At 37.6% G+C, this 15,456-nt stretch overlaps 1 protein-coding gene across 3 annotated transcripts in view; it reads left to right on the top strand.

The window, feature by feature from the left end:
• ntrk3b (neurotrophic tyrosine kinase, receptor, type 3b) overlaps window positions 1-15,456 on the top strand; it is a 226,373-nt gene that overhangs the window by 81,808 nt on the left and 129,109 nt on the right. For all 3 annotated transcript variants that reach the window (XM_041985427.1, XM_041985437.1, XM_041985419.1), the window contains exon 4: window positions 12,991-13,059. In XM_041985427.1, coding sequence (XP_041841361.1) covers window positions 12,991-13,059 — 69 coding nt within the window. The remainder of the gene's footprint in view (window positions 1-12,990; window positions 13,060-15,456) is intronic.

Genomic DNA, 15,456 nt, shown 5'->3' with positions numbered 1-15,456 from the left:
ATTCGCAGCTGTGACGATAACAACAGTCAGCTCTCTCGGCAGAAAAAAAGGCCGACATGTACTCTATGTCCGGACAACAGTGTTGGTCTATGATTGTCCCGCTGTTACACCAGTTGTCGTGCACATAGATACAGAGCCCCCCTCCTCTGCTCTTACCGGAGTCCTCAGTCCTGTCCCAGCGTAGCAGAGTTCGGCCTGCTAGCTGCACGCTAGCATCGGGTATGTCCGGGTGAAGCCAGGTTTCAGTGATAATCAGTCCACAACAATCCCGGACATAGCGGTTTCCAGCGAGTAGTAATTCTAGGTCGTCCGTTTTATTTACCAGGGATCTGGCGTTGGAGAGATACAGGCTCGGAAGAGGTGGCTTGTGAGGTTGTTTTCTTAGCCGTAGCATAACGCCGGACCTGCAGCCCCGCTTCTGCTTCCTCTCCCTCCTCCGTCTGCGCCGCCTTCCAGACCCGATAACAATCCACAGAGAGTCCGGTGGTCTCGCTATGTCGTCTGGAATGTTGTGCGTGTGGTGAAAGTCACTCGAAATAGATATCTGGTGTTGGTTTCCGATATCCAAGAGCATCTGGCGGGTGTACGGGACGTTCGCATGACCAGTCGTGCACAAAAGAAAGAAAAACGACAGAAAAAGAAAGAGAAAAGAGCACTGTATATATATATATATATATATATATATATATATATATATATATATATATATATTCTGAGATTAAAGAATACACTATTTTTATACCTTTCCCCAAGAGCCAACCTTGCCTACGTTTGATGCAGATTTCCAGCGAATGATGGTCTCAATGATAATGAAATGGTGGCTGTTTGAAGTTTCTCCTTGGCTGTTTTGACGAAATGAATTCCATAAGGTACCTCCGACACAATTTTAAGGGATTCACACCCTCTCTTTGTATTTCTGGTAATTGAACTGCCTAAGGAGGGAGATTTTAAGCACATTCATTTTGCTTCCCTTTATCTGTATTACTATTCAAGTGCTGCCTCACCTTCAGTACATCATGAAATGCATTCACTGTTTTTCATCAATAATTTACAGTGCCGTCATGCTGGATTTCTGATTGATTAAGATAGGTTTAATAAAGCAGGATGTTTAAAATAGAAGAAAATAACCATCCCAGGATTGCTGTTTTTTTTACAATAGTTCCAAAAACTGTAAGCAAAAGTAAACCTGAGGACCGACGGTACTGCACATTATGGGAGGTGAGTCTGTTCCACCTGTGAGTTTGCCTCTGACTCTTTTCCTGAGGCACTGCACTGGGGCTGCTGCTGCAGTCTGCTACCTCCAGTGTAAGGACTTCACTACATGCACTGAATGTTTAACTAGGTTGGGATATGTAAAAAGACTAACTCCATTTGCTTTCAGCAGTCAGCTTGATTTTTCATTATGTCACATATTTTTATATTAGTCAATTATTACCTCATGGATTTTGGGACATTTGCAAACAAGGGATACAGAGAGAGGGGGCCATCAGCTTTGACACTGCATTTTACAAAGCGGCACTGATCCAAAAATTATCTGGAAGCTTCTAACAGAAAAAATGAACATTTGATTCTGAGAAGCTTATGGGACCTTGAGACTTCCTATCATGGTTCATAATAATTACAACACTGTGCTGTATACTGATGTTTAATAAAGTAGTTTTCTTTCTTCCCTCCTATCTGTGGAATTGAGCTGTTAGGCTGTAAAGTGCTTAATGAATAAATTTACTCTGTATTGTTGAGTTTTTTTTGTGGTGTCACCAGATCACAATTAATTATAAAAAACACACAAATAGCCACCTTTTTAAGCCAACAAGGTGAAAGATAACTACGCTTTGAGAGTATTATAATTAGTAGAGAAACCCCAGCAGAAAAGTGATCAAATGAATGTGAAATAAATATCTGTAATTTGTGAGTAGTGGAAACTTTTGTTGTATGAGTTTATTGAGTCTGGGTCAAATGAATTTTACACTTTGCAAAGAACCACAGGTTGATGTCTCTAGTAGAAGCTTCATTCAGTGTTTCCATTTTATGTATCAGCTGGGGGAAACCAAACAGTCTGCAACTCTAATCTCGATGGAGTGAAACATGTATGGGAATAAGCACACAGCTTTTCTTGTGTACCGCATAATATAGTTACCAAGACATCCCATAAAATCTGAATTATATGGGATGATGCTCAAACAGACTGTTAGTTCCTGATTTAAATTCAGAAGAGAGTATGAATCTGAGCAAGTGTCCATGACTTGTAGAGTCCCCCAGGAGTCAGTTCTTAGACCTCTTTTGTTCAGATTTCATATGCTTCCTTTGGGTCAAACATTACAGAACTTTAACATTAATTATTACAGTTATGCAGATAATACACTTTATGTCTCTGTCATCAGACCACTGCAGCTCTTCCCAAAGCAGATATTTAGCAATTTCAAAACATCAACAGAATTCAAATATTTGTGTCCCAAAAAGACCAGAAGAGACTCACCCATGCATTCATCTCCAGTAAACTGGACTGTCTGTCTTGGAAATAGCTACTATACTATGAGGGCCAAACAGCTCTAATTTCACTGCTGCAGTAAATACGACACCTGGGCTCACAGCCAATTGTGTTTTATTCAGAGTTTAATAACATATTTAAAGCTGATGAAAAGTAACCTTCATAAACAGCAACTACATCACAGGTACCAGTGGTGTAGTCCAGGGTATAAGTGGGTATACGGCAAACACCCACTTTTTTTTCAGTCAGCATGCCCACTTCCAAACCCCAGTGATGCCAACCATTCAGATATACCTGCGTGTTTTGCATTTTTCTCCGAGAGATAGTTGGGCCATGACCCACCCTACTCTGCCTCCAACTGGCTAATACCATGGATGTAGAAATGTCCCTAACCAATGTCCAGCAACTCCTTGAATGTCCCTACTATTTTTCGTGGCACAGGACAGCTGAGAGTTACTGTGCTCTCTCAGCAGCAGCTCTGCTTTAAACCACACCTTATAATCAGTTTACACTGTTTTGATTGGTCCCAAAATTGTGTTTCTTTCTTGTGTGATAGAATCAAAGCTGCAGATAGTTTAGATAAAAGAGGAAATGAATGTGAAGAGGAAGGTGAGCTTTCCTTCGCAGAAATGTGACTTGATCTCTATTTTTGATTAATATCTAGTCAAAGTCATAATACCACATACTGAAGCGTTTATCTGACCTTCACATAATATTCTACGGACTAATAATAATAATAATAATAATATAAAAATAATATAAAATAAATAAGAATATAAGGAATTTAAACATTGGTTGCAATTAAAATGAGGGAAAAAATGTAATTTCCTCTACATTTTCTTTACATTTCCTCTAACATTACAAACTATGCAGTTGCAATTGGCCAAAGTGATCACGTAAAGATTTTATTATTCAAAATCATTACAGCTATAAGGATGATGATGTACTGTGTAACATGGTTTATCATGAATAAATATAGATTATATATTAAAATAATATCTGTTAATTATGACATTTCCCTTCAAGGTTTCTTTAGATTGATTAATTTAAGGAGTGAATTTCTTGTAGCTCCTCCCAACAGCTAAAGATCCAGGTACAACTTCTGATGAAGACGTCAAAAACAAATTTTTTTTTTTTTTTCTTCTTCTTTTTTTCTTTTTTTATTAGATCTTGTAATGCTGTTAAAACCATGTCAGGGGTCAACAGATCCAAGAACACCTGGTTGGGATGCCAAAAAATTTTTGGGTAAGTTTAGATAGATTTCTAGTTTGGGTGACTTCTGAAACAGTGGACACTAGGAAATGTTGTATGTTTGTGTGGGTGTGTCCATTTGGATGTACTGTATGTGGGAACAATAGACCAGGCTCACACAGCTGTGGATACAATCATTATAGTTGTAGTACAAACTGCTCCTGATCAGGTGAAAGAATAGTTGTCATTTCAGTAATTTATTATTCCATCGAAAATAAGGAATAGTTTATGCATTATTGTTTCTCATGTCTCTGGGCCAGTACTGATTTTGCAATTTCATAACCCCTCCTCTCTGAGATTGAGCAAAAGAAATCATGTGACAAGAAGTAAATACTTTAAGTATTTAAGTGGTTATGGCTGCCTCTCTAGCTGGTTCTTATCGGTTGTTACCTGTGAACTTTGTCACTCTTATGTTGCTTTAATAAATAAATTAAATAAATAAAAGGAGAAAGGCTTGTAGTAGATTTTGAGCATGTACTTTCTGGAAGTGGAATTTCAGTAGCAATTAACCAACAATGTGCAATATATGATTTGTGATGGCATGCTACAAAATTAGGCAAAAACTTTTTCAGTTTGTATTGAGATTCTGTACAATGTGAGAAATTTAGACTAACAAAACAAGTGAAATACACACAGGTGTCATTGACTACATTGATAGTATTATTATCTATAATGTTTTATATCAATAATAAACAACCATTAATCATCTGCAAAGAAATGAAAGAAGACTCATTAGTCCAAACATCAAACATCTGTTACTGGAAATATTGCAAACTGGAACTACTCATATCTATGTAAATGGTCAACTACTGCAATGTCGCTAAATATAAACAACAAAAAAGTACTTTTCATACAGACATGTCAACTTTAAATGAAACCAGAATCATTTACAATTTTCTTAATGTTCTTTTCAATTTTCTTATCAGTACCCTTTTTCCAGTGAAACTTTTTGTTAACGGGGTTAAATGTTTTTTTTTTTTTGTTTTTTTTTCCTAACATCAGATAGAATGACAGAGGGAAAAGATGCATTTACACTTTCACATGAAAGCTAAGCCTCTTACTGAGCTGCCAAAAATAAGAATAGAATAGAAGGTAGAGAGGGAAACGCCTCTTTGTTCAGAAAAAACTCATTCATCCAATAATCCTCTCACTGACTAGGCTATTGTAGCTGTAATTATGACTGTGGGGATGAAAAATTGGTGGATAAAAACTCATTGGCCAGTGTAGGTAATGCTTAAAGTATACTAAAGAGAGAAAAAAAATCCAGTTCTTCTGGGAATCAGGAGAGCTGAGATAAATATGGTAATGTACCTACCCTTTAGTGGATGCGTATAATTTTCAGTACTTTTCCACAATGTGTACTCAGCCAGCTGCTTCAGTACAGGTAAATTTAAGCTGCAGAGAGGGAAGGATCACTTGACAATGAGGATGCATAGTTACTCTAGAGGCTGAAAAGCATGAAATGAGTCCTGAGCATTATCAGCTAGAAGACACACAGAGGAACATAGAGTCGTGAAAGCCGTTTTAATTCGCTTAACCCTTAATTTTCCTTTGTTGAACTGACTGTTTTGGTGATCTTCCAGCTACTGCCAGGGGTTGCAATAAGTTCAGCCATGTCAAATGAGGGGAGCTGTATATATGTTAGAAACACCTTTTGCTGATAAATATTATGGCTTTGAAGGAGTTTAGGTGGCGATCAACATAATAAATACACAAACTTGTAGCATCTTGAAACTGAATCATAGCATGTTCCAGTAAACAGAGTCTTTGCTCGAAGTTTTGAATGGATTTCAAGCTTTAAATAGACCCACAAGTGGAAGCAGAAACTGATAGGTAGAGGGAGGACTAATGAATGTGCATTTCACAAAAACGTCTTTGAAATATATGTTTCTTATGTAATGCATGTAATTACCTTTCAAGTCATCTGAAAACCCATTCTGGCACTAGTTTGAGACACGAGATGGCCTTGATCAAAGTACTTCCACCTCTTTAATTCCTGAATGCTCCATTATTTGATGTGTGGATGTGGTAGAAAAGAACCATCCCTTTTTCTTTAAATGTCAGCTTTTCAGGACTGAAGAAATACAAATTCTTTTAAGATTGACAAGTGAAATTTCAAAGCTAGAACATCTGGTTTTTAAGGTAATTTTTTTGCAGATTACCATCATCACCATTACTCATAAGGTAAAAAGCTTCAAGACAGTTGTAGGGGAAGAAAATCTCTTCGTAAGTGACAAAATGCTGTACATAGACACAGCTAAAAGGACACTGTTAATTTGGGCTGCAGCAGAACACATTAGCAGCTCCTCCTTAGCATGACAGATGAAGACTTGATTTCCGACACTTTGCTCGGTGGCTGTCTGGTTCTCCTCCGCGTGGTCCTGAATGTCAATCTGCAGACCTCCTCCACACTCAGACAGTAGCTACCAGTAATGCCGCACTAATTAGCCAACTCTCTTGAGTAGCCAAGCCCTCCCAACGGCATCCATGCCAAACAGAATTATTAAAGAAGGAGGGAGGAGGAGTCGCACCTCTTCTGCAGAGGAGCAAAACACTCAGCCTTAGTTTAGCATTCTCTTCGTCACCCTCTGGCTGGGGGAGCGAATACTGTCATCAATATTAACACCTAGATACATCCGTTGGTGTATTGAGTATTTTTTTTTAGCCCAACCTTATGAAAATTTCATGTGAATCATATAATTACAATTTCTTATTCAAATGAGCACTGTCTGAGCCATGGAGATGATTTGCAGCTTGCTGCATGAAGAGCTGCTTCATGGGTGCTGATGCTGCTTCTGTTTTGTAGTTTGGTTTTTCTTTTTGTATGTTTGTGTGTGTGTTGGTTGTCATATAAGGGAACACACCCACCTTGTTTAGAAAGAGACACATTTTCAACATCATTAATTCTTTAATTTAATATTCTGCTGCACCACCCACCCCAGCAACACTTGGCCTTCCTCACCTCCTGTCTTTTGGCATTCCATCAGCTTTGATGGCTTATTTGCTGATTTGTTTATATATTTATTAATTCATTTAACCCCCCTCCCAATCCAATTTTAGTTGACATTTCTTGTCAAGATGCGAATGATGACCTTTGGAAACAGAACACTCCCTGCCAGAGATGTGAGCAGGTCTTACTCTGTACTTAGAAAACACTTCTTCTCTGTTTATTTATCAGTATGCAAGGGTAGAACAACTGAAAAAAAGATTTATTGAAAGGCTGTTGTATATTGACTTGTAGGCATTCATAAATGTATTTTGTTAGCCACATAGCAGTTGTATTCATTACAGAAAGCATTTTTAACATACATGCTGCAAATAGAAGGTAAATAGAGCAGATGTAATACAGTTTTTTGATTTGTTTGCGGTTTCTTAGTGTGTTGTTTGCTAAATTTACAGCTATATAGCTCAAACTGCTGATTGGCTTTGTCCAAAGATTAAGGTTAGAAACAGCCAACAGATCCACTCATACAAAGTCTGTTTAACCAGCTCTACTAAAGCTTGCTAATTAGCATGCACTATCTGGCATTTATTTTCTAGCTTCTAGCCATCTCGCTAGTTAGACAAGCAGTGCCTGTGGTAATGTAACTAAATAAGGGCTCTAATGCGCGTTTGCTCCTCATTAGCGTGCACCGCTTTGTAAACACACATCCATCTCATCCATCTGAGTTCCACTTGGGAATTCTCAAAAATATACAGAGCCCTCTGATGTGTAGGCTACTCTTCTTGTGTTGACGCTTTTGTTGGTTCTTATTCTTTGCTGTGCCAAGGAAAACACATTTGAGGTGGAAAAAACTGCTTTTGTGATAAATAGGAAGTTCACCTTTTGCTTTCTTGTTTCTTTCATTTTGTAATGAAATCAGTTGTGGTCATTCATCTTCCAGTTGACGCTAACCTGTTAGCATATACCTTACACGTACCATCAATGCTGAGGTCAACAAGCTGTTAGGTGTTTGGAGTATTCATTTGATTTTTTTAATTAGTTTAATAAATAGGGATAGGGCATTTTAATAAACATGCCAAAATTAGCCAAAGAGGGTATTTTTTCCAATTGTTATCTCTGGAGAGACAATATAAAGTCACCCAAAGACTCAGAAGGATCCATATGATGTCAACATTCAACATTTAATAAGTATTGAAGCATTTAAATAAAGGACACATTTTTGTAGAAACATGTAAAAAAAAAAAAAACATTATCACTCACCATCTGTGCATCATCGCTGCATCTGTGTGAGCCTGAACTTGTTTCCTTGTACTGAGGGAGGTGCTGAGGCATAATGGGAGACACTGATTACGCCCAGAGGCGCCGCTTGCCAGGAGGCAAATCACAAATGCTTGGGGCCCTGAGCCAGAAGGGGGCCGCTGAGGAGCGACCAAAATTGAATCGAGACAGAGCAATGACAATGCAGAGTTTGCAATGGCAGTGGTCGACCATTACAGAACTCCCTAAAGGGACCCTCACCAACACCTCTTGCTCTTGCCACAGTAGCGGTGCCTCATATGTAAACAAACAGGAGAAAACAGGTTTATGAAAGTGAGAAGTTTTCTATCTGGCAGGGACAAAAGAAAGATAGAAAAAACAGGAAGAGTAAAGAGCAGGCCATGACTAAGTATTGCAGATAATACAGAAGCTAATTTAGCTCATAACAGCTCAGTCCTTCCTCCTGATGACTGAAAGTGAAAACAGACAATGTGGATAATATCAAAATAAAACTGTCTAGTTCAGCTTATTTGTAAAGCTAAGAATCTTAAATTATACAATTTATGGGCAAAGACTCTTATATATGCTACTAAAGTGTATAGATGAAGGGTATTGTGTGCAGTTGGTGTTTATATTTTATTTTCCATGTCCAGTAGGCTTTATCCTTCTGACAGTTACTTATGTATGTGCTGTATTAGGTGTAAATGTAATCCTAAAGGGTCATAATGCACGTTTCAGCACATAGTTTAATCTTCTGTACTGGGAATACATTAAATCATATTTTCCCTGTTTAACTAAATGAAAATAATAAATAATGAAGTAGAAGTCAGTAGATGAAGTGAAAGTTGCCAAAGAACATTTAAAGGTCCCATATTATGTAAAATTCACTTCTAAAAGTTTTCTAACAGTCATATGTGTCCTCATAGCCTGTGTATGAGACCCAAAAATGAGAAAATTCTGTCTCCTCTCTCACTTGCTTGCGCCATTTGTTAGCAAATGTGTGCTTAAACAGGTGAATCTGAGATCTTTCCCTCCGTGACCTCACAAAGGGAAAAAAACACTGCCTCTGGTAGTGGATACTACCATTGACCCGACCCCCTGGCCAGCTGAGCCAGCCCTCTAAAATCACAGAGCGGGTGCCAGCGAAAGTCAGATCTTCTCCCAAAGAGCAGCGTGGACAGGCACCACTCATGGACATTTAAAGGTTCAGACACAGAAACATTGGGAGTGGCTGAAATAAAGGACCAAGGCTGAATTTGGGGTAATACAATTTGAAAACAATGTTGTTGGACCTTCGACACTCATCTGAAATTGTTGAAAAAATGTATAATATGGGATCTTTAAAAGTTGCAATTGAAGAATTTAGTGCTGAAAAAAACAACACCTTTAAAGATAACATTATTAACATCTCTTTTTCATGCCATCGTATACAATATCATAATAAAAGGGCAATGAACGCTGGTTGGAGGGGCGTCCTGTGAAATTTTGCTTGGGACCTTCAGAGACCAGAGAATCGCCTCTGATTACGCCCTTTGCATATAACCCAGCTGAGTTTAAATTTGCAGAGATATCTTCTTTAAAATGTAAGCAACATTTACAGAGATCTTGTGACTTGAAATTCAGATTTGATTTAGATCTGGAATGACAGAAACGAGATTGCCTCAATAGACTTTCCAACATTCACAAGGAGTCGATCCTCTGGATTCACTGGGTACATAAATGTGTCAAGGATCATTTCCTTCTTGGTTCAAATAACAATGTTCAAACTGTATGGAAAGCAAAGGCATCTATCTCTCAAAGAAGAACTTTAAGTTTACAAGGGCGTCTCCTGAAATTCATGTTATCTTGTTAACTTTGGGACTATCTTTGGGTTAATTTTACACTTCCGTGTATTCCTATAATGGTAGTGCATGTGTCCTCAGAGGAATCAAGGTCTTGACTGTGTTAATTGTCTTAATTGGCTGTGCCTTTAGAGGTGTGATTCCTGCAGGAGATCAACACAAATACTGCTGCACCCAATTAAAATAAAACACATTTTTTCTGTGTGCTTCATTCATTCATTCATAGCTTGTGGTCATTAAGCTGGAATGTAACAATTAAGAGGTCGAAGTCAGTTTGATTACAGCACGATGAGTCAGAAACAAAAAACCCACTGTGGTAAAATGTGGGTAAAACTTAACCGTGGCATCTTTGTATGTCTATTTCTAACACACTGTTTTCATATTTGGTTATATGTGGTCTAAAGTGTCTATTTTGGCTTCACATTTAGTGTGTGTCTGTGTGTCTGATTTGACACAAGCTTTGAGCTGCCCTGGTCTACATCGTCTAATGAGCTGCTGTTTACTTGTCCACCTTTTCACTCTCTCCCTCTCTGTCGTGTAATATATTCAGTCTTAGCATAATGACACTCATTTGGAAACACTGGCATTCTTTGTCAAGTCAAAGTCAAAGACAACTTTATTTACCCCTACAGGGTAATTCAGTTCGGTTTGTGAGGTGAAATTTTACGCAGGATCTTTAGTGCAGTCGTGCTAACGTCCATTCCACAGTAATAATATTTGACTGGTTAAAATATCTGTATGTTTGCATGTCATTAGCTTCATAGTTTATTTGCTTAGATCATGTTTTAAGGATTTATAGGTAATGATGGATAGCCAGTCAGGAATATTTGGAGAATACAGTTAGAAAGATATCACAATTTAGCCAAATGACTATGACTTAGGGGCAATTATGCTGAGAGGCTAAAGATGTGTGCCTTCAATACACACTTCACTTTTTATTTATTTATTTTATTTTATTTTTTATCAAAAATCTTCCTGTCTGTGGATTTGCATGTGGATGTGTGATTGGATGTGTGATATCGCAGGGAATAAGTCAGACTTGCAACATCCTTAGCCCTCTGTTGCTATGGCGACACGTCTGGTTATAAGAGTATCTAATAGGACTCCCATACAAATGAACCTGCTACTGGCTCGGCTCTGTGTGTGTTTGTGTGAGAGAAAGAGACAACAAGTTTAGCCATGTACATAAATTAAACATTTCACATTTAAACTCCCTTAAAATATTAAAATGTTTTTCATACTACTGAATGATCTTGGATTTTCTTTGACAAATTTGCTCCATTTTGATGCCTAACTTGTTTTTACATAGCTGTATTGCATTTGTTTGTTAAAAAATCCATTAAAACACTTTACTTTTAACTGTAGTCTGTCTGGACGGATCACACACAAGCCTGGCTGTTTAATGCAACAATAACATGCAGTGTGTCTGTTTCTGAGGAAGCAGAGGTATCACCTAAGCCATCTGTCATAGAAACATACAATTGTTTATGATCAAGTGATTGTGTCATATTTTTCCTCATGATGTAATAGAGTACTCAGACACTGAATAGACTCATTAAAATTTAATATTACATGATGTTTTATAATTTAAATGTTGTGTTAAGGCTCTGACAAAGATGCTGTATTATTTATTAAATGTATGCACATATGCCTGATTCACGGTTCTGGTCATTTTACCTCCAAGTTTCTGGATATTTGCTATTGAAATTCGTGGCTTCCTGAGCCAGAGGGGATCCTTAAGTCAATAGAGATATTTGACTTGAAAAGGGTCAACTTTCTTTTATTGAGTATGCTAAGCCCTGTAGCTCCACTCAGCCAGGCATATACCTTTCTCTTTGTCGGTTGCACTTTGCATTATTTCCAGGCTCGTGCATTCAGGTGGCAATTTTTTTATTTATTTAATTTTTTTTATTATTTATATTTTTCAAAGATTTAGTGGATTTAGTCCATTTCCAAAAAACGCAGCCATTTCAGAAAATATCCAAACTTAGTTTTTACACATTTCATGTAAAAGTAATTAATTGTTCTACAAATAGTGATAACACTTTATGACAAAACAAAAACATGGTTCTAGATATTTTACAATTTTATTTAAAAAAATAACTAAAAAACTAAAGTCTAAGGGCCTAAAATATATTGGCATGCTGTGGTGGTAATACGATTACACAGCAATACTCATTATGATAAGAAATATGTTTTGTGTATGATACATCATGTGATCTGTTAAATGTGCTGCTCATTACTCAGATAGTACTGTCATAGTATGTGGGTCTTTGTGTTTGGAGGATTTTGTCTTTTGGTTTTTTTGGATCATGTTCTGTTAATCTCTTAGTTTTCGTAAGGTTGGTCTTATGTTCTTTGCTTTTGGCTTTGATCCAGTTTCTGGGTGCCACACCTGCTCTGCATTTAGTCATTGGCTCCTTCAGCAAAACACTCTTTGGTTTCCATGCTTCATTGCTGGATCCATGTCTATGCATCCAGGTTTGTCATTGTTTTTATCATGGGTGTCCTACCTTTCTTCAAAGCTTTAGTTACTACACCTGCCTTAATCCTAAGGTTGATTTCTGCATGTAGGTTCTATTTTATCAACACTTCACAAGCATTGATTTTCAGTTGCAACAGTGACTGCATGGAGACTAGACAGAAACTAAGAAAGAAAGTGTAACTCCTGATTTCTGGGAATGGATCATGTTTCACAGTAAGCACCACAGGGTGCTATAACGAATACAGTGGAGGATGTTCTAAGGTGTTTACAGGCAAATCTCTAACTTCCCAAGAAGGGTCCATCCAAAGCCCAGATTTGAAAAACAAAAGAAAAAAAAGAAAAAAAAAAGATTGGCTTTGGAAAACCAGAAAATCTGTAGAACTATAAGAAAATCCCACGTCCAAGTGATTTAAATCCGATAGACTTCCAAAATGAAAGTGATGAACTTTAGTTGTTTCTGGGCAGAGATGGGGTGTGAATACCTTGTGCAGATTCCAGATTGGGGTAAAAAAAAGTATCCAGATCTGAATGTTTCTGACGCAGATGTAAATAAGTGGAATTCCAGAAACTACAAAAATGTAATTTATAACTTAAAATGATCCCAAAGTGAGTTTTGCAATTTGTTTTTCTCAAACAAGCATGAAAAAAACAAAATAAAAACATGACCAAGAATAATTCATATAATTTAATTTAACATTCTTTCTTCTTTCTCTTCCTTCCACAGAAACTTGTCGAAGAATCCTCTCACCACTCTGTCATGGCAGCTCTTCCAGCACCTCCAACTCTCCGAGCTGTAAGTCTCATCCAATCTGTCTTGCTGACTTTTGTTTGTATTTTATTGCGGCACTTTATCATCGCTCTCTGCGCTCAACCAGCCTCGATACAAACTGTTGTCACTGCAAGTCATTATAATTCCTGTCTGTGTTGTACAAATACTCCAATTTGTCTGAGCACACGTGAAAGAACAAACCTATAGGCTGCACGGTGGCTCTGGGATCTTATAGGTCATTTGCTGGTTTAATAAATGCGCTCAAAAGAAAATTTAATGGATTGGAAGGAGGAGGGAGTCTGACCCCATTTCTTGTTTGTTATGAATATTTTAGCGATCATTGTGTTTATAAAATGAGTTTGCTCCGACACCACCGGGGGAGAACATTGCGATGTCGACCTGCTTGTAATTTACACATCATTACACCTGTCAGTACTGTCCATCATTTGAACCTTGGCTGTGCTCTGAACACTGCTGCTGCTCATATGAGCCTCCTGGCATACAAAACTGAGGTGTATCAGGATGTGATACAAGACTATTTAAAGCAGACCTGCTTATTGTGCTATTTTCAGAGGTAGAAGCGGGGCAGGTCCTTAGAGAGCATGGCACAATGCTGATCTGGGAAGACCTGCAGCTACACTTCAAGCGGTAGAACACAGGGGAAGCCCCTCTCACATGCATGTCATAGTTTCGCATTTAATCCTTGAGCTTAAAACTTCTTTCCACTCACAAGACACACCATTGATAAAGGATGCCTTTTGTTCATTCTGTGCTGAACGCAGCTTACACCAGACCCCAGTGCCTCAGCTAAACAAGTGTTGCCTCACTGTGGGCCGTCATCAGAGGCAGATGGGTCTCTGAATCCCTCACGGTGCCTGTAATTGGGCTGCAAATCTCATTCTTCGCTGGAACGTAGGAGTTCTTCACTTTTGTTGTCTTACCAGCTATCCAGCTGTGACACTACTAAAGTTTAATGCTTAGTTGCTCTTTTTAAGTCTTGCAGTGTTTGAACTTTGCAAAAAAATTCCACATCTTTAAATAGTGTACAGTGTATTTTAAAAGAATATTTAGGATTGTTTATTCATTTTTCTTTTGGTGAGGTTGTGTGAAGGACTTATTAGAAGTCACTGTTCTACCGCTGGTAGACTACAGAAGAGCACATTTTTGCCTCAAAAAATATTTTATATACTGTGAATCGTAATGTTATTTACTCTCACAGCATTTTTGTAATTTCAGAATGTCTATGTTGCAACTCAGTCCATGGTCTGTGTAATAGTTTTGATGCAACAGAGCTTGAAAATCCAAAGCTGAAATTTTCTCAAAATGCTTCCAATTTTTTTCACTTGAGCATTTTAGATGGAATAAATTTGTTTAGCTTGGCTCATGCTTTGGGAACCCTTAAACACTTTAAACAAGTCTACTAAAAATAAAAAAGAAAAACAACTGTCTAACTATTAAAGCTGAAGTTGTATTTAGATTACAGTAAATAAATGCTAATAAAGTGTCAAATACAGCCTAGTTTCTAAACAACCTCAGGTTTGAGGTCCTGAATATTTTGTTCATTTCAATTCTGCATTTATATTTCCACACCAACATCTTTATCAAACAGATTTTTATTTTCTGTGTCCAACTTTCACAGTTTTATTCTTTATAAATTTGTTAATTGTCAATACTTGGTTTTCTAAAGAAGTCCTCGAAAGACCTGGATGAGGGTTAATATTAAGCATTAGCCTGAATTTATGTTCAAGATTGTGATTCTGTAATTTGTCAATACATATGCACTAATACCTGCCAGTATATACTAATAATCAGGGGTTAAATTAGGCTGAGTCCTGGCACATAAGCCAGGGTGTGATCACGTGATCATGCAGCGGCATAGTCTGGGGAAAAAAGTGGTGCATAAATGAGACTTTCAAAAATAAGTCCATTTTTAAAAGTGGGCTTTTACAGCAACATTCATCTAATCTAAAAAACAAAGTTAAAAGCCCAGTTACACTGCACACGGCCCACCCACCCCACAGAGCAAATCCCAAGTTAAGCCACTGCTAATAGCAAATATTATGTTAAACTTACTCATCTGCAAAGTATGTTGTAACCATACTTGCCAAAAGTAGTCTCAATTTCCTCCTTTACTGTTACTGAATTTTATTTTACTCCATGACCTGTTTCTGTAGGCATCCATCTTGAAGGAATGCTAAAGTCTTGGCATGAAGATTTAATTAAAAGCCCTTTATTATTCCATGTGAAGTACAGTTTTAGTTAACACTTGTATGTGAGAAAAGCACGGTTATGGCACAGTTAAATGAGCTGAAATCATAGTCTTCATCATGTGCAACAAACTGAAATAGCAACCGAGCTCAGACCCTTCCTCAACCAAATCTCTCTTCAAGCTCACAGGGCTTGATTTCCTCTGATGTGCAA

This window comes from Melanotaenia boesemani, chromosome 1, assembly GCF_017639745.1.
Source record: "Melanotaenia boesemani isolate fMelBoe1 chromosome 1, fMelBoe1.pri, whole genome shotgun sequence".
NCBI lineage: Eukaryota > Metazoa > Chordata > Actinopteri > Atheriniformes > Melanotaeniidae > Melanotaenia > Melanotaenia boesemani.
Note: the sequence above shows the minus strand (reverse complement) of the source record. Positions and strands in the feature narration are given on the sequence as shown.